Source organism: Vombatus ursinus, unplaced genomic scaffold, assembly GCF_900497805.2.
Source record: "Vombatus ursinus unplaced genomic scaffold, bare-nosed wombat genome assembly UNPS02014177.1, whole genome shotgun sequence".
In the NCBI taxonomy this organism is placed as follows: domain Eukaryota; kingdom Metazoa; phylum Chordata; class Mammalia; order Diprotodontia; family Vombatidae; genus Vombatus; species Vombatus ursinus.
The window spans coordinates 715847-734656 of NW_020953955.1; the positions used below are offsets into that span (position 1 = coordinate 715847).

The following is an 18810-nucleotide window of genomic DNA, read 5'->3' on the forward strand; positions in this document are numbered from 1 at the left end:
ACATTGGTTTATGTTTTCTTTGCTTTTTCTAAAATCATTCAGGAGCTATGAAGATATAATTGGTGAGGAAGTGCCCCCAGACCAATACTACTGGGCTCCCCTGGCACAACATGAAAGGGGAAGTTTAGCAAGTCTGGACAGCCTGAGAAAGGGAGGTCCTCCACCTCCCAACTGGAGGCAGCCAGAATTGCCAGAGGTGATTGCCATGCTGGGCTTCCGCCTGGATGCTGTCAAGTCCAATGCAGCTGCCTATTTGCAGCACCTGTGTTATCGTAACGATAAAGTGAAGACCGATGTGCGGAAACTTAAGGGTATCCCAGTGTTGGTGGGTCTGTTGGACCACCCTAAAAAGGAGGTACACCATGGGGCCTGTGGGGCTCTCAAGAATATCTCCTTTGGTCGTGACCAGGACAACAAGATTGCCATAAAGAATTGTGATGGTGTTCCTGCCCTTGTTCGTCTTCTTCGAAAGGCCCGTGACATGGACCTTACAGAAGTCATCACGGGTAAGCACTGGGCTAAAAGAGAGTTACTAGCTCCGGTAATTCCTCTTTCAGTAAATGTTCAGAGGGAATTATTCTAGATTGGAAAAAAAGGTGTTTGCTCCCTTCCTTCCCTCCTTCCAAGTTGCTTTACTTTTGGAAAACATGAATGATGGTAGGATCCTGGGCACAAGAAATCCTGTGTTTGTTCTTTTAGCACTGTCTTGGGATATGGAGTGAGCAGTGCTGAAGAGGTAGCTCACTAGGTCTTTATAATCTCTATTTGCCAGGGACACTTTGGAACCTCTCATCTCATGACTCTATCAAGATGGAGATTGTAGACCACGCACTGCATGCTTTGACAGATGAAGTGATCATCCCACATTCTGGCTGGGAGAGAGAGCCCAATGAAGATTGTAAGCCTCGTCATATTGAATGGGAGTCAGTGCTCACCAATACAGCTGGCTGCCTCAGGTAACAACAGATGCTATAACAACTATCCGTATGTGAATTATTTTGTTGTTAGCCTCCACAAAACTCCTTTTCTGGTACTGAAAGGCTTTGCCACTGAAGTATAAAAGTTAGAAAACCTTTGAGCACAGTCGTCACATCAAACGTGTTGTTTTGACGACCAACCTTACTAACGATAGAGATACTCATTGCTGAAAGTTCACTGTGGTGGCCCCTTGTGTTTATTGAGTGATAGAGACAGGAAAAGTGTCTCATTCTAAGAAGCACAGTTTTTAAGACAGTGCACAAACACTTGAACCTTTATCCAGTGACTTAGCAAGTTGTTATACTACTTGAAGAACTGTGCCAAATCCTTATTTACATTCTTATGGCAAGTAAACCCAAAGAATCAAACTAACTAAATAGAATAATGATTCATAATGGTTCCTCTTAGAAGAAATTTCAATTGGCAACAGTATACAACGTGTCTCAAAAAGTCTTAATGCAAACTTAAAGTTGCACTGAGACTTTTGGGATACCTGTTATGTATGTCTTTGTGTTTGGTGACATCAATACCAGAATTAGTGTGCATAGGAGATGATGGCAAAAACATTTTAGGAAATGTTCAAGATTAAAAAAAATGAGGTCAAGGGGGCAGCTAGGTAGCGCAGTGGATAGAGCACTGGCCCTGGATTCAGGAGGACCTGAGTTCAAATCCAGCCTCAGACACATAACACTTACTAGCTGTGTGACCCTGGGCAAGTCACTTAACTCCATTGCCTAGCCCCCTCCCCCCCCAAAAATGAGGTCAGATGTTTTCTAGACACCAATATATCTATGGGAAATGACTAATTACAGATGTGGGACTCATTTCAGATTCAGCTGTTTGAGTTGTATTCTGATCAATAAAAGTCTAAATTGACAACAGATTAGAAGAAAAGATACAAGTAAAGAGAAACGGTATGCAGTTCTAAACTGATGTGTGTAAACCAGCTGTTAACTCTGAAAAAGGAGAAATGAGCAAAAGTGGTGGCACACACCACCGTTTCCTTGAGAAATTCACTACTGAAAGTCAGCTGGAAATTGCCAAATGGAGAAAAAGCCTAGAAACAACTCTGTCCAGCAGACTCTGAATCTCCTTGTCAAGTGAAGAGATTAAACTGCCCTCTTAGAGTAGGAGATAATTTGTAAAACATTACCTAGAGTAAGATAGAAGGTTGAACAATACCTCCTCACCAGATCATCCAGACAGTGTTTGTAGTTAAAACTGGATAACAAAAAGATGTAAAGAGGAAAAAGATCTGCCAGTATTGCTATAGTGATCAATTCAAATTAGTACCATTAGTAAAACTGCCACATTTGGACTCCATTACCTTGACGTGAATGTGATATGGCAGTAGTGCTTAGAGAGATGACATTGGGGGCAGCTAGGTGGCGCAGTAGATAGAGCACCGGCCCTGAAGTCAGGAGGACCTGAGTTCAAATTCGGCCTCAGATCAAACGCTTGACACTTACTAGCTGTGTGACCCTGGGCAAGTCACTTAACCCCAATTGCCTTAAGAAAAAGAAAGAAAAAAGAGATGACTTTGGGAAGAGTAGTTGAAGTACATAGTGAAAAATCTTTGAGCAAACACAGTTTTAGAGGTAGAGATTAGTTTTTTTAGATAAAGGAGGTCATCGCTATCTTCTCAAACTTGCAATCTAGGTGTCATCTTCAACTCCTCACTCTCACCCCTTATCACACCATGCTTGGACTATTGCATTAGCCTGCTGATTGGTTGGTCTCCTTTAACATAAGTCTTTTCACAATCCAGTTCTTTCTTTACTCAGTTGTCAGATTGATCTTTCTAAAGATCAGATCTGACCATGTTACCCTCTGTTTGATAAAATAGCTAAATTTGTATTCCGTTCTACAATAATACAAATGTAGTTATTTAAACTGGTTGCTTAGGAAGGAAGAACTGTTTGTTATTGTATAACCCTTTACTGATTTCAAAAAAAGTAGAGGGGAGAATTTCTGAATTTAGACTCTCCCTTTTCCCCCCAGGAATGTCAGTTCGGAACGAAGTGAAGCCCGTAGAAAACTTCGGGAGTGTGATGGATTGGTGGATGCCCTGATTTTCATTGTTCAGGCAGAGATTGGGCAGAAGGACTCAGACAGCAAGGTACAAAAAAAAAAAAAAATAGAACAGGATGGGACTGGGGAAGAGGATGGGGTGGGTACTTTCCTCAGAGGAACATTTGGGACCTAGAGGGGCAGACCTCAGTTGTCCAACCTGTGCCTGAATAACTTCATATACAACAATCTTTGTTCTCTATTACTGGTTTGATAACCTAGGAGAAATAGAATGAGGATCCTCTGAAAATGAATGGCTTCCGTTCCTCATGTAACAGTTGGTATCCTACCTTGTGGTTAGGAAATAGAGTATTCTTTTTTATGGGGAGGAGGGAGGAAGCAAGCAAGCAGCTCCGTGATCAGGCTAATTCAGACTCCTGTTGCTCATACCACAAAAGAATGGACCAGCACTTCTATGACAGCCCCTCCAGAGGCATTGGCCTGGGCAGTCCTCTTGAGGCCTGGTGGTGTAGTACTTAATACTTAGATCACTATTAACCTCCTCTTCTGGATATGTCAATTCTCTGTACTCTTGATCTGGCTATTCTCTGTCCCCTCATTGAGCCTTTCACCTCATTCCCTCAGCTGGTGGAGAACTGTGTCTGCCTTCTACGGAACCTGTCATATCAAGTCCATCGAGAGATTCCACAGGCAGAACGGTACCAGGAAGCTCCTCCTAACATTGCCAACAACACAGGGCCTCATGCTGCCAGCTGCTTTGGGTCTAAGAAGGGCAAAGGTGAGGTCCAGCTCCTAGTCCTTGCTTCTGCTGTGGGAATGATTAGCCAAAGAACCCTCTCATCCCCTGATGCAAACCACAAGCAAGCAGCTCAGGATCTGGATGATTGGAATGTTGCAATAGCATCCCTATTCGGCTATTTCCCCTATGTTGCGTATGTGTCCCTGCTGTCCTGGGAGTGGTGATGACTATGGTTGGGTTAGTGGTAATGGGAAGAGCATCCTACTAATTTGGGGAACCCCCTGTCCCCAACTCTTCCCTTTTCACCTGTGTTCTTGTTCCCATCTGTGCTTTCCTGCCTATTTGCGGTCCTATTGTCATCCTTCTCCTGCATTTTCTTCCCTTTCTGTCTCTCCTCCTCTCTCCACTTCGGGTGCTGCACTGGAAGATGAGTGGTTCTCCAGAGGTGAGTGGATTCTTTTGAGGGACTTGCCTATATCTAATATGCATGTTATGATTTTAGCTTTTCTAGCACCTCCCTCTTAATCCTTTCCTTTGGGTGCATGCAGGGGAAATATAGTATGGAGAGCCCAATGAAATAGGTTGAACTAATGGCTCTTGGCATGCTATTTCCTGGCAGCACCTAAGGCTGTGGTAATAGTTATAGGTTGTGTCCACCTATGGCCCATACTGCTGTCCTTGTCTTTGCATGACTCTGCTAGGAGGCAGCTTTGGCTTTCTTTGCCTCTTGGCTTATTCCCCAAAGACACTTTGATAAAAAAAAAAAAAGAAAGAAAGAAAAGAAAGAAAGATGTACTGTGTTTGGAAGGAATATTTCATTCATCCACACTGTGGAGGAAGGGAAGAATAAGAAGAAAGGCCATGTTTTGGGTACTCGGTTTCTTATCTTCCTTTATCTTTTCTTACTTTTATAAAGGGAAAAAACCCATAGAGGATCCAACTACTGATACAGTAGATTTTCCCAAAAGGACCAGTCCTGCTCGAGGTAAGTTTTTTCCTTTTATTAGAAAATCTTAGGGGCAGCTAGGTGGCGCAGTGGATAGAGCATCGGCCCTGAAGTCAGGAGGACCTGAGTTCAGATCCGGCCTCAGACCAAACACTTGACACTTTCTAGCTGGGTGACCCTGGGCAAATCACTTCACCCCAATTGCCTTTAAAAAAGAAAAAAAAAAAGAAAATCTTAACCCTCTTTGAATCCTAAAAATTTGGAACCATCTCCTATTTGTTCTCCCAGGTTCTGGTCTCTCCTCTCCAATATGTCTTCCACACAACTGCCAAACTAAAATTTTTTTTTTTTGGGTGAGGTGATCAGGGTTAAGTGACTTGCCCAAGGTCACACAGCTAGTAAGTGTTAATATGTATGAGACGGGATTTGAACTCAGGTCCTCCTGAGTCCAGGGCCAGTGCTGTATCCACTACGCCATCAAGCTGCCTCCAGTGCCAAGCTGATAATGCAGAAGCACCTGTGCTGAAGGTCTGACTAGGTTGCTTGTATAGCTCCTTCTTACCTCTAGGATAAAATGTAAACTCTTCAAGCAGTGATAACCTTTGACAATCTGACACTTGTCCACCTTTCAGCTCTTATTACACATTACACTTCTTCACAAACTTTGTGGTTCAGCCAGACTGATCTACTTGCTGTTCTTCATACACAGTATTCCAGCTCCTGTTTTCATGCCTTTGTACAAGCTATACCCCATAACTGGAATGCATACCTTCGTTACTTCTAACGTTTAGAATCCCCAAGCTTTTTTAAAAGTCCTCTCTGAAGTACATGTATAGACACTATCACATCGTATGCTGTCTTGGGGAAGGAGGGAGTGGAGAGAGGGAGAAAGATTTAGAACTCAAAATCCTATGAAAGTGAATACTGAAAACTGAAACTAAATAAATTTAATATAAAAAGTTCATCTGAAATGCCAACTCCTACATTATGCCTTTTTTGATTTACACCCCTTACTGCTAGTGTCTCCCCACAGCCGCTGAAATTTCCTTGTATTTCCTTTGTATATATTTTATGCATTTCTGTGTCTGTATTATTTCCCTTATAAAATATAAGTCCCTTGAGAATAGGAATTCTTTTTGTTTATATCTCATGGATGACACATAATAGGCACTAAATGAAGATTTGTTGACTCCTAAAGCAGTGATCTATCAACACAGTTTCTGAAGTGTTTTGTAGATAGATTAGTAAATTTCATGCAGAATTTGGCCTCTTTCTCATTTCAGATCTATGCGTTTTGAAATGATGGTGATCAACATTTTATGATTTTAAGTTTTTTGAAGTTTCCCAGGAGCTTTTCTCACAATATACCTTCGAAATAATGTTTAATTGTTAACCCCACTTTACAATTTAGGAAATTGAAGTTGGAAGAACATCAGTTAAGTCACTGTGAAGAGTGAATTGCACAAAGACACGTAGCTTACTAAGTTTTACAGCCTGGATGGGTTATAAACACCCATCTTCTGATCTGAAGGCTAATATTCTTTCTACTCTGCCATGGTTCTACCTACTAAATGATACAACACTAGTATTGATCCTAAAATAATTCCAAATGGCTTCTAGCTAAGCTATTAAAGTTGATTTGGAAGTGTGAAGCCCCTAGAACACAAAACTCGTCAGCAGTTCTTAGCTCATTCTGTTGACCAGATGTTGAAGTTTATTTATTGGACAACATATATCTATTAGGAAGGAAAGTGTAAGAATGGGTAGAAGGCAGGACATGGTTGGTTTAAAAAATAGGTGAGTTAGGACCAAATACCAATAGTCACTGACTATTTCAGCTTCGAGTTCCACAAATAAAATGGGAGTAAACAATTCCTAAAAGTGTCTCACTGATAGGCCTAAGACATATATTCCTGCGGTTAAAAAAAAGAGGGAAGTGTTAGAAGGAAGAAAAGAGTATGACTGTTTCCTGTGGCAGCATTTGTTCTAGGCTACTCACTTATAGTTTAGAAGTCTTAACTCCCAAGAGGAAATGGAAGCGGTTACATGAGTTTTCTGCCTCTTGAATTGGAGAAGTTTAGTGTGGTTTATTGTATTCACAGTCATATCCCATCAATGTGAGAACTCTTTTAGGGGAGGGAATTCTAATATCTCTTCTCCCTCTCCCGTGCAGGCTATGAGCTTCTGTTTCAGCCTGAGGTGGTCCGTATCTATATCTCTCTTCTTAAGGAGAGCAGGACCCCTGCCATTTTGGAGGCCTCAGCTGGAGCCATCCAGAATTTGTGTGCTGGCCGCTGGACAGTGAGTAACCTTAATGGAATGGATTTAGAGGAGGGAAAAAAAGGAGATTATAATATATAGCATAACCCCCAGCTTTTTCCTCATGTTCTTTCAGCTGTCTTGCAGATTATAATATCACATACACACATACACACATACTTCCTTGTCCTTAAATCACCACTAAAGTGATTCTAGCTGTGCTCTTATATTTGTCCTTTCTTAGCCAAACTCCTTTACTTCTTGTCCTCTCATTCCCTAAACCCCCTATGATCTGGCTTCCAACCTCATCACTCAACTAAAACTATTCCCTAAAAGTTACCAAATGAGCTCTTAACTGTTAGATGTAATGACCTCCTCTTGAGCTTCATCCTCCTTGACTTCTCAGGAGCCTTTGACCTTATTCCTCCTTGTTACCTTCCTGGTTACTCTTCTTGACTCCAAGTTTTTATGTTCTGTTGCCAGTTGTGACTTGCAAAACCTTGACCTTATGTATTTTCACCATTTGCCTGTTTTGCTCCTATTCATGTGTTGCTGAATGAAAATTGGAAAAAAATTCAAAAGTGTTTATCGAGTCCATTACAAATTTATGATACTTAATCTCAACTGAGTCTTCACTGTAACACTGTAGTTGTTTTACATGCAGAGTCCTAATTGTTTCACCATCCTTCTCAACGTGTACAATAAAACTTTATTATCCTTCCCCCACCTCAGCTGAGGACCTCATACTTGGCCAAAAAATTTGAGACCATTTACCAGGAACTCTCTTTTCTCCCCTTCTCTTCTCATAGCAAGCAGACATCTTCCCTCACTATTTCCTCCTTCACTCTTGCTTTGAATGAAAAGGTAGCCCTTCACCTTGCTAAAGCAAACCCCTCTTCCATGTCTTCTCAGGCAGGTTGCCTCCACTATTAGGCATCTTAACATGTTCAAAACAGAGCTTCCCCCAAAATTGTCTCTTCAGAAATTTTCTACTACTGTAGAGGGCACCACCATCTTTCCAGGCACCCAGGCTGCCAACCTTGATGCCAAACTTGACTTCTCACTTGCACTTACCCCACAAATCAAATCTGTTGCTAGCAATTGTTTCCACCTTTACAACATGTCTCATTTATACCCCCTACAAGTACCAGCTTAGTACAGCCCCTTATCATGTCTTGCCTGGACTGTTGTGTATCTTTCTAGTTGAGCTCTCTGTCCTAAGTCTCTCCTCCGCACCACTTCTTTATTGTCAAAGTGGTCTTCCAGAAACTCAAGTCTGACCATGGTACCCCCTCTACTCAGTAACTTTGGTAGCTACCTATTTACCTCTAGGATAAAATATATCCTCCCTTTAGCATTTAAAGCCCTTCACAACTTGGCCCCCTCCTACCTTTCCAGTCTTCTTGTACTTTACTCCCCTCCTTGTATTCTGTCATCCATCCATTCTTCCCTACTTACTGTTCCTCTCACATGATGCTCCATCTTGTGATTCCAAGAACTTGTGGCTATTCCCTAGGCCTGCAATGTTTATCCCCCTTCCATCTGATTTCTAAATTCCCTGGCTTCCTTCAAGATTCAGCTCGAAGGCAGCCTTCTGCAGCAGTCTCTTCCTGGTGGCCTGTTCTTCTACAGTTGTCTTCCATTTACAGTATATGTATTGTCTATGTAGATGACAGTTATTTGCATGTCTCCTCCTTTAGAACGTGAGCTTCTTGGAGGCAGGGGTGGTGTGTGTGTTGTTTTGCTTTCCATGTGTCCGCAGCTCTTACAGTGCTGGCCCACTGGAAGTGCTTCATAATATTCATTGGCTGACTGACACTACCTTCTTGGTTCTCTTACCTGTATGACTATTCCTCACTCTCCTTTGCTGGTTCGTCATCCACGCCATGCTCCTTAACTGTGGGTATAGCCATGTTTCATTCCGGGACCTCTATGCTCTCTGTTACTGCAACAGCTCTAGTGATTTTAATTACTGTCTCTCTTCAGATTATTCCCAGATGAGTCCCAACTGCTTGTTGGACATTTTGAACCAGATGTTCTATATATGTCTACAAAACAACACATTATCTTCCCCTCCCTACCTTCCACCCCACTTCTGAACTTCTCTATCATACCCTGACGGCATCACCATCCTTCCAGTTGTCCAGGTTCACAATATCAGTGTTACTTTGACTCCTTACTCTCATTTACCAAATCTTGTTTCTGTCTCTTTTTATCTGTCTGCTCACACAGTTTTCATTTTAATTCAGATCCCCATCACCTCACACTTCAACTACTATAATAACTTCATTTGGTCTCCCTGCCTCAAGCCTCTTCCCCTACTCTAACACATATCCTCATAGCCACTAGAAATGATTTTCCTAAAATTCAGGTCTTACTGTCATTCCCCACCTCCCCCATCAATAAATAATATTTCCTTACCCACCCCTACCTCCATCCCCTCCCTTCTCCCTAACCCTCCCAATTTCTGCCTCTTCAAGACTGAACTCAAAGTGCCACCTTATACAAAAAGCCTTTCCTGATCATCCCCAGTAGTAACTAGTCCATTCCTCTCAAAACTCCCTCTATCCATTTTACATATATATATACATAGTATGTGTTTTACTTATCGTTGTTTTCTCCCTTGTTAGAATATTAACTCCTCAAGGATAAGAACCGTTACATTGTTGTCTTCAGATCCTTAAAGCTTAATCAGTTCCTGTTACATAGTTGGTGCTTAATAAAATACTTATTGATTTGATACTTTCTAGTATGGCCGGTATATCCGTTCAGCACTGCGCCAAGAGAAGGCGCTCTCTGCCATAGCTGACCTTTTGACCAATGAGCATGAACGAGTGGTGAAAGCTGCATCTGGAGCGCTACGTAATCTGGCTGTGGATGCACGAAATAAGGAACTGATCGGTGAGATGGGCCAGGGAGAAGAATCTTTGTTTCATAAGCTTGTGAAGTAATGGCACTAACTGAAGTGGGTTGTGGTATGATAATCAACTGTTCTCAAGATAATGTAAAGCCTGGAGAAGGGGAGGAGGACGAAGACTTAGGAAAATAGAAAACACCTATGGTCCCTCTGGCTCCTCCCCTTGCCCTAATTCTGGAGGAACAAACATCTAATTGGAACAGTGTTTTATAGCTTCATATGTTTAATGTAGCTGAATACAGTAGTCAATGGCCTTTTTAGATGCAGCTTTCCTCATCTGTCTTCTGTTTCGATGTTACAGGGAAGCATGCCATCCCCAACCTTGTAAAGAACCTGCCAAGTGGTCAGCAAGGCTCTTCCCGCAACTTTTCAGAGGATACTGTGGTCTCAGTTCTGAATACTATCAATGAAGTTATTGCAGAGAACTTGGAGGCTGCCAAGAAACTCCGAGAGACACAGGGCATTGAGAAACTAGTGCTGATCAACAAGGCGGGGTTTGTCTTGACCTCCATTGCAAGAGAAGTTTCCCTTTTCTTTTGTTCCTTGGCCCTTCTCTGTGCCACCTTCAAACACCACCATCCCAACAGCCCTACCTTCTCCCCTCCCCACATTCACACAGTAAATTGAGCTGTTCCATTCCCCAAAATCTAGTTAAAGGAAAAAGTACCTTTTAAGGTAGATGCAGGTGTCATGGAGACCTCTATGGTCCCCCACATTCTTTAGTACCACTGTCAGGGACCAAATACTGGATTAAATCAACAAAACAGGCCTAACCCATTGTGCATGTATTCATATAGTCTCCATATTTTGAGAAGGAGAGAAGGATTGTCTTCTTTTTTCCTGGTTTCATGCCAAAGTCTTGTTTTGTTATCTCTTTCTCTTTGTAGTAATAGATCAGAAAAGGAGGTTCGGGCAGCAGCACTTGTCTTACAGACAGTCTGGGGGTACAAGGAACTTCGGAAGCCGCTGGAGAAGGAAGGGTGGAAAAAATCAGACTTTCAGGTATTGAACATTCTAGGGACTATGACAGTTGCTTATACTTACTGCCTATTCTTCTTTCACTGTATTCCTTCTTCTCCTCCCATCAAAATGACTATTCTTCGTTTGAGACTCCACCAGTAGTTTTTAAAGTAATTATTCTCTATAACTCTTTGCAGAAGTTTTTCTTTGTCAGTTCCTTCCTCTCTTGAGAGAGATCATTCTCAATTTTTTCATATTGTGGTAGCCTTGAAAGTAACTAAACCCCAGTGTAACATTTATACCATTAAACAATGTCTGTATTGCAGTAGAGGAAATGAAAAAGTTGGTTCAGTCCTATTTTTTAACTTGCAGTTCAACAAAGCTATGTATTACTCTGCAGATAAGAATTCAATTTAGGTCACAGAAGTGGTCATTGAAACTGTTTGACCAAATTATTTATAAATACCATTATATCTCTGCCAGTCTTATCCAGATATATTTTTGTAATGGATAGTTTTGCTATCTGGTCTGCTAATTTCCCTACTTATTTGTGATTTTAATGAAGTTGAGTTAGATTTGGGAATAGTGCTACAGAGGACATGGTGGTACTATAAACTCTGAAGTTTATGTACATATTGTACATTTGTCTCCAGGTCAATCTAAATAGTGCTTCTCGGAGCCAAAGTAACCAGTCTTATGATGATAGCACCCTCCCTCTTATTGACAGGAACCAAAAATCAGGTAAGAAAAAGAATACCACCACCCCACCCCCAATCTATTCGTACTGCTTTGCACAGTGCTCTTTCATTAGAGACTAGAACAACAGTTTTCTTCGTAGTCTAGACTATTTTTCTTTGTTTTGTTTATTGTTTAAAAACTGGAGCTTATGCATGCAGAAGATTGGGTGATTCTTTGACTAGAGAATTAGCTTGACACAAACATATTTGTCTGCTCTGATGAATTACCATTTTTATGAAGGAGAAGCTATTAGTTCTCCTACTTGACACCTCTTACTGACCCTAATATGGTTTAATCCTAGATTTATAGAACCCCTTTATGCTAGTGTGCTTCATGAACTAATGCATTTTTTTTTATATTGGGAAACTTCTTAGCCTAAGATTTGTTATCCTTTACGTGAGTCCCTTTAAGCTGCAGTAAAGGCTTATTTCCACATGAATAAAAGTGACAGTCAACTGTGTTATAACCCCCAGTGCATAATGGTCACTACAAAAAAAAGAAGAAATATAAGATCATGGCTTGGAAGCACGCTAACCTTCACTAATAATCAGATGCAAATTAAAACAACATAGATATACAATCTCACACTACCCAATTGATGAAAGTAAAACCAAAAAAACTTTCTAAGCTGATAAGGTTGTAAGGAAACATGTATATTATTGATGGAATTTCAGACTTGCAGAAACTTTTGCGAAGAATCTAGAAATACTCGATAAAAATGGCAAAAATACTCAGATTTTGACACAATAATTCCCTTGGGAATATACCCAAGTGTTGGATCTCAATGATTTCTGTTTTAAAATAAGTTTTTTATTGGTCTTTTATTTTTTTCTCAATTGTAGTTTCCCTTACTAACCCTACTCATCCTTCCAGAGAGCCACCCCAAATAACAAATAGTATTTTTTAAAGACAAAAAAGAAAAAGAAGAGGAAAAAATTAGTATAGCTGATCAATACATCAAAAAAGTCTGGAAATATATGCAACACTTGTTGACCTCCAACCTCTGCAAAAGGATGGAGTGTGGGAGTATTTTCTCATCTCTTCTTTTGAGACATGCTTGTTCTGATAATTTTGTAACATTCACTTTTTTGGTATGGGGCAGTCCTTTCTGTTTACATTGTTCCATAGTCATCGTATATATTTTCTTGACTCTGCTTACCTCACTCTGCACCAGTGCATATAAATTTTTCCATGTTTCTCTGTATTCGTCATATTAGTTATTTTTATAGCACAGTACTATTTACCATTACATTCATGTACCGCAGTATGCTTAAGCATTCCCCAGTCAATAGGCATCTACTTTCTTTCCAATTCTTTACTGTCTCAAAAAGTACTGCTAAAAATATTTTGGTGTGTATAAAGACTTTCTTATAAGTGGCCTCCTGGGGGTATAAGCCTAGAAATAGAATCTATGGGTCAAAGAATGGGCACTTTAGTCACTTTATTTGAGTAATTCCAAATTGCTTTCCAAAATGGTAGCAACTGATTCATACTTCCACTTGCAATGCACCAGTGTGACTATCTTCCCACAGCTTCTGCAACATTCTTGCCATTTTCTGTAATCACTGCTGGTTTGTAGTGTTAGGTAAAACCTCAAGATTGTTTTGATTTACATTTATTTTATTAGTGATTTGAATTATGATTTCAAGTGGTTAATAGTTTGTGTCAAGATTCGAGGTTAAGTTTTTACATTTAATAAAGAAAAAAAATAACAGCTGGAAATAAGGGTGCTCAGTGTTTGGCTTTTGACATGCCACACTTTGACTTTATTAGATAAAAAACCTGACCGGGAGGAAATTCAGATGAGCAGCATGGGTCCAAATACGAAATCATCAGGTAAGATTCTTGTTTTTAATTCTCCCATATAAGGAAAGCAGGTTTTCATCAGGGTTAGGGGAGGCTATGTAGCTCTATATACTCTTTCTATTTCATCTTTTCTCATAACAGTTGGTTTGACTCTGGAGAACTTTACCTCCTAATTGTTAGTAGTATAAAATTTATTCTGATTTGCCTGGTTTTTAAGGCCATGGCTGATTTCATTCTCCCTAGCCATTCTCATTTCCCATTTTTATTGTAATGTGTACATCAAATTGTGTTTTTCTTCAGTATGCCTGCTCATGCTGTACCCTCTCTTTGCCTCGCCAAATTATATTCATAGGACACTCTTAAAGTTCCTTCTTTGTGAATTAATCTGTGACTTGCCCCTCACTACTAACTACTATCACACTTATAGTCTATGATAAATAATTTAGAAAACAATACAAGACAGTATATAAAAATTAAATACTAAGTGTTAAATGAAAGTAGTCTTATTTTCCCAAATATATTTTGAGCTAAATGAGGGCAGACAGTCTGTATTTGTTTAGCATAGGACACAAAAGGACCTGGTGAGTATTTGATTAGATCCTAGCCGGGGATATTACATCTGTTTGTGATTTTTCTGTCAGATAATTATGCCACATTGAATGAAAGGGGAGACCACAATAGGACACTGGACCGATCTGGGGACCTGGGTGAAATGGAACCATTGAAAGGAACACCCTTAATGGTAACTATTTCTTCAATCCTATAACCCTGTCGTTTGAGTCTGTTTTTTATCCCTCTAGGGAGGGTTTTTTTTTTTTCCAGTTTGTTTGTTTGAAAGCACACTCACTAAACTTTCTGATTTAGTAAGCTCTTCAAGAAAAGAGATCTGCTTTTATTCATTTTGAGGTTTCTTGGACCCTCTGTGAGATATTGAAGATGAGGAAAAGATTACTGCAGGCACATTTTTTATATGACTAACTCCACCCTCATCTGTTGATCTTCATATCCCATATGCTTTCCCTCTGTCTGCCACTACCATTTTGTGAAAGTTCATTCCTCTCTTTCTGTTCCATTACTGCTCTTTTCAGAAGTTCTGAAACCTGCTTAGGGTTTGGCACACACTAACATGGTTTTCTGTCACCTTACTTTCCATACTAACAAGTTGCATGTGTTTACAGCAGGAGGAAGGGCAGGAATCACTGGAGGAAGAATTGGATGTTTTGGTTATGGATGATGAGGGGGACCAGTTGGCTTATCCCCCCATGGTATGTCCTTCAGCCACATGTGAGGTCCTTCTCAAATCAGGCATTTTTGTGCCAGCAGTGGGTCAATCAAACTGATTAGATTTGACCAAAGAATGCCTCTGACCATAATGGGGCTTTGGGGATTCTGTGATGATCGTGGCCCTGGGAGGCTGGGACATTCAGCTGGTGATCTGACCCTCCATTGTGTGCTGCTTTCTTTTATCCAGATTTACATCTTCTTGGCTGTATTCACTACCAACCTTTTTAACTTCTTCTCTCTCTTTTTTTTCTACAGCAGAAGATTTAGCACCACTGTTTCAAGCTTCATCTGGGTTTATAATATATGTACTTTTATTTTTTGGTGGTGAAATGGACTGATGATTCTACCCCCTCCCTCGCTGGACATTTGTGCCAACTGCCAGGCTGCCTCCTGCCCTATTGGCCCTATATGGGCTGCCTTCCTTTCCTCAACCCCAGCCTCTTCCAATGATGCCTGCCCTTCCCTCCCTGACCCTGGTTTCTCCTAAGGAGTCTGACTCAGTCATTTGCATAGGATGCCTCAATTTCTCCTGCCTTGAGAAACTGCTGCAGATTATTTCTTTTGCCAGCTCTCCCTAGAACTGCTGGTCCTATATGGAGGTTGGGAGAAAGTTTGAGATTCTTCATCGAAAGCCATGGGAAGAATTAGAAGTTGGTTTCAGTGTATATGGTGTCTATCAAAGCTCTCATGTTTTGACAAACTCTTTCTTTTTAATATTTTTTTGGTGGGCAAGGAAAATTGTTTTTAATGGGCAAGGAATGAATTCTTGTTCTTCTCTCCCATTCCTAATGGATATTTTGGTTTTGAAGCAAAGAATGTTGGTAATATTGGCACATTCCATTTGGGGAAAGAGGCATCTCACCAAGGGATCCTTCAGAGTAGACCTTTCTTCCTGCATGTCCAGGGCAGGGACCATCAAAGGACTTTTGACTCTAACTCACTGTTAGTGAGTAGCTACTGCCCCTTGTTGAGCCTGTCTCTACCCTTCATTCCTCATCCTACCACAGATGTTATGGCCACATCTGCTTCAGAAGTCTTAGGAAGGGAAATCAGGCTGTGCCGTTAAGGGAATGTTCTTGGGGGGAGTGAGTTGGAAGAGTGTGGAAGGGGAAAGAGGTCATACAAAACAAATCAATCAGCTCCCTCATCTATTGAGCAGGGAGGAATGTATATAAGGTCTGAAGTTAAGGTGGGAGGCTTTAAAGCTTTTCTTTTTTTCTTTCCTTTTTTTTGTTTAACCCTTTATCTTTCCCTTCTCCTTTTGCTTTACCCTGGGGTTGGTTGGCCAAGAGAAGGATTTTTATGTACATAACTCCTGCCCTTCCTCATTCTGTGCAGGGGGGCTGCCCTGGCCTTGCCTCTCCCATGTGCCTTTGGCCTGGGGTGGTCCCCTCCTCCCCACGTGCCTTTCTTTGCCGAAGCAGCCTCATTTCCAATGATTTTGCAAATTAGATTTTGTTGCTTCCCCATTGAAACTGAGGGGAGTTCAAGTGATTGGCTCTTAGGGCCTGGAGGAACCCAAATTATCCTTTTGGTCTGGGGGAGGATGAACCTTTATTTCCGCCTTAACATACTTATACCCAGCAGTGAAAGTTGGGATTTCCAGCAATAATCCTACTTGGATAAATCTTAAAATGTTGTGGGGGGGCAGGGGAAAGTTATGAGACATGATCCCCAAATTTCAGCATCATCTCTGAAGGGTTTCTGGAAAGTCTGGGCTCTCTTCCACCCCTCTAGCTTAGTGCATTTGAGCATGGTAGTGAAAAGAGTCAGCTGCTATGTGGTTTAAGGTTTTTTGTTTTGTTTGTTTTTAAACCTTATCCCTCTCTCACTAAAATTCAAAGCCACATTCAATGCAACTGGAAGACCTCCCCAAGTGGTGATTATTGGGCTGGGGTAGAAGTGCCCAGCTGCCTTGCCCTAAAGCTTGGGTGCTCACTGTTTCCTTCCCGCCCCCTGCTGGTAGAGGGGAGCTTTTTTCCTCTCTCGGTGACCCCAGGAGCGCGCACACTGCACAGAGGGGAGTGGATCCTGGCCTGAACTGGGTCTCCATGTGGTCCCCCTCTCCCTCCTCCACCTTTGTCTCTTTTTCTCTGGTGCTCTTTTGTTTTCTCGGTGGGGTTGTGGGTATCAGTACAGATATGGGCTTTGGGGACCTTTTTAAATTTTTTGTGTGACTATAAAACACTAAACATTCAATTCCAGAAGAACCAAAAATCCCACCTCCCCACCGAACACTACCATGGGACATGTCTTCTGCTCCGTGCCCTTTTCTCTTTCTTGTTAACGCTTTTAAAAACAAATGAGTTTTTTATATAAATAAAATTTTTAAAGTGTGTATGTTAAAGAATTCAGAGTCATTGATTTGAGCCATGTCTCTGTGTTTCCTTTGTGCCTCAGGTGTTTCTCAGTGCTTCACATCATTCCCATTGCAGCTCTAGGTTGTAACAGAATTACTGACAAAACTTTGTTCTTAAACCTTTGCAATTTGCCGTGTCTGGATTGAATTCATCTAGATAATCCTGCTTATATAATGCAGTGAATTCTTTGAAACCCATGTCAGAAAAGTTACATTCTTTTGTTTGAAAAGTGTTTAGACCCTTTTGGTTAGATATGTTCGAGTAAAGGGATGAGGCATCAGGAAATACAAGATAATAATACAAAGTCCTACCTGTACCTTTCTCAGTTGGACCAATTTAAGGGACACCATTAATTCAGGATTTGTTATTGTTATCTTCCTTTGGTTATGGCTGAACAATAGGAAATTTTTACTTCTTATGGCTGTGAATAGGACTGCAGCTGTTTCATGTGTCAGTGGAAAAAAGGAGAATAATGGTAGTAGCCAGCCAGATCATTTTCTCTAGTTTTAGGTAGAGAAGATATTTAAAGGAGACAAAAGGCTGAAAGTTAGGGCAGAAATGAGGAAAGAGACAGACTGAGTTCTCAGAGAGGTGTAAAGTTAAGTGTTTCCAAAGAAACTGAGGTGCCAGTCCCTTAACTAAATTTGTACTTTTGAAAAGCTGTTGATGGATCAGGACATGATATAGCCCAGCTTTGCTTGGGCCTCTCAGAGGCATTTTCAAATGTGAAATGATATTGTTGGGTAAATTAGAAAAGCTTTTATTGGGAAAACAAGGCCAAGACTATTGTCTTAGCTTAAGGACAAAAAGCTAAGATTCCAAATCTAGCTAAACCCGTTACTGCAAGCATGTGCTGTATTTGAGCTAACATTTGAGTAAAGAATAGAAACTTCTACAATAGTTCCAGCAGCTGAAAGGAAATGAAAAATGAATTGATTCTTCTCCAGTAAATCTGACATACTGCCGTTCTAATTCTGAGATGCTTAGCAAATGCTTGCAGAGGTCTTCAGAGAAGAGTCACAAGTGTTACTTCCTTGGGACCTTAATCAGTATAAAACTAAGAGCTACAATGTGCATTTACTAAAATGTGCTCTATACATTATTGATTATCATTATTGGAAGAGACCTCAGGCCATCTAGCCAACCCCTTCATCTTTTTTTTTCTTTTTTGGGGGCATTTGGGGTTAAATGACTTGCCCAGGGTCACACAGCTAGTATGTGTCAAGTGTTTGGTCTGAGGCCGAATTGGAACTCAGGTCCTGCTGACTTCAGAGCCAGTGCTGTATCCACTGTGCCACCTAGCTGCCTCCCCGCCTTCATCTTACAGATGAGGAAACAGACCTTAAGTTAAGTGGCCCGAGGACACACCAGTGATAAACGTTGGCGGGATTTGAACCCCCTATCCTTTAACTCTAGAGGCAATACTCTTTCAACTGTACAGTCAGTTACACACATGCTTTACTAAAAAGCAATGAGATATGCAAAATCATGTATTAACCGCAAGGCTTCTGGGGGAAAATGTTAACTCTAAATGTTAAAAAACTTCACTAATGACACATTTTTTAAAAAGATAGTGCTTAACAAGAAACAATAACAGTTTGATGCATGTTCAACAGTTAAGAAATAAATATAAGTGCTGGTGGTGGTGTCTGAGGCCTTGTGCTGCTGCTCATCTTTGCCCTGGTTCCACCATGGTGTTAGGGTGGGAGTAGAGCCCCCAGACCTTCTCTTCTCACAGCTAAACTGGGTTTCTAGGGTCACTCCAAACTTGGTACTCCATGTCCTGCCTTCA

General features: G+C 40.9%; 1 protein-coding gene across 14 annotated transcripts in view; it reads left to right on the plus strand.

Annotated features, from left to right (window-relative positions):
* CTNND1 (catenin delta 1) overlaps positions 1-16998 on the plus strand; it is a 55309-nt gene extending 38311 nt beyond the window's left edge. For 10 of the 14 annotated variants that reach the window (XM_027860308.1, XM_027860314.1, XM_027860311.1 and 7 more), the window contains 15 exons: positions 43-506; positions 773-956; positions 2980-3097; positions 3634-3787; positions 4176-4193; positions 4665-4733; positions 6868-6995; positions 9704-9854; positions 10172-10364; positions 10758-10872; positions 11484-11571; positions 13342-13404; positions 14016-14116; positions 14553-14639; positions 14914-16998. In XM_027860308.1, coding sequence (XP_027716109.1) covers positions 43-506; positions 773-956; positions 2980-3097; positions 3634-3787; positions 4176-4193; positions 4665-4733; positions 6868-6995; positions 9704-9854; positions 10172-10364; positions 10758-10872; positions 11484-11571; positions 13342-13404; positions 14016-14116; positions 14553-14639; positions 14914-14925 — 1945 coding nt within the window. In that variant the 3' untranslated portion in view covers positions 14926-16998. The remainder of the gene's footprint in view (positions 1-42; positions 507-772; positions 957-2979; positions 3098-3633; positions 3788-4175; positions 4194-4664; positions 4734-6867; positions 6996-9703; positions 9855-10171; positions 10365-10757; positions 10873-11483; positions 11572-13341; positions 13405-14015; positions 14117-14552; positions 14640-14913) is intronic. The other 4 variants (XM_027860315.1, XM_027860317.1, XM_027860318.1 and 1 more) reach the window with 4 other exon arrangements.
* The last annotated feature ends 1812 nt before the right edge of the window (positions 16999-18810 follow it).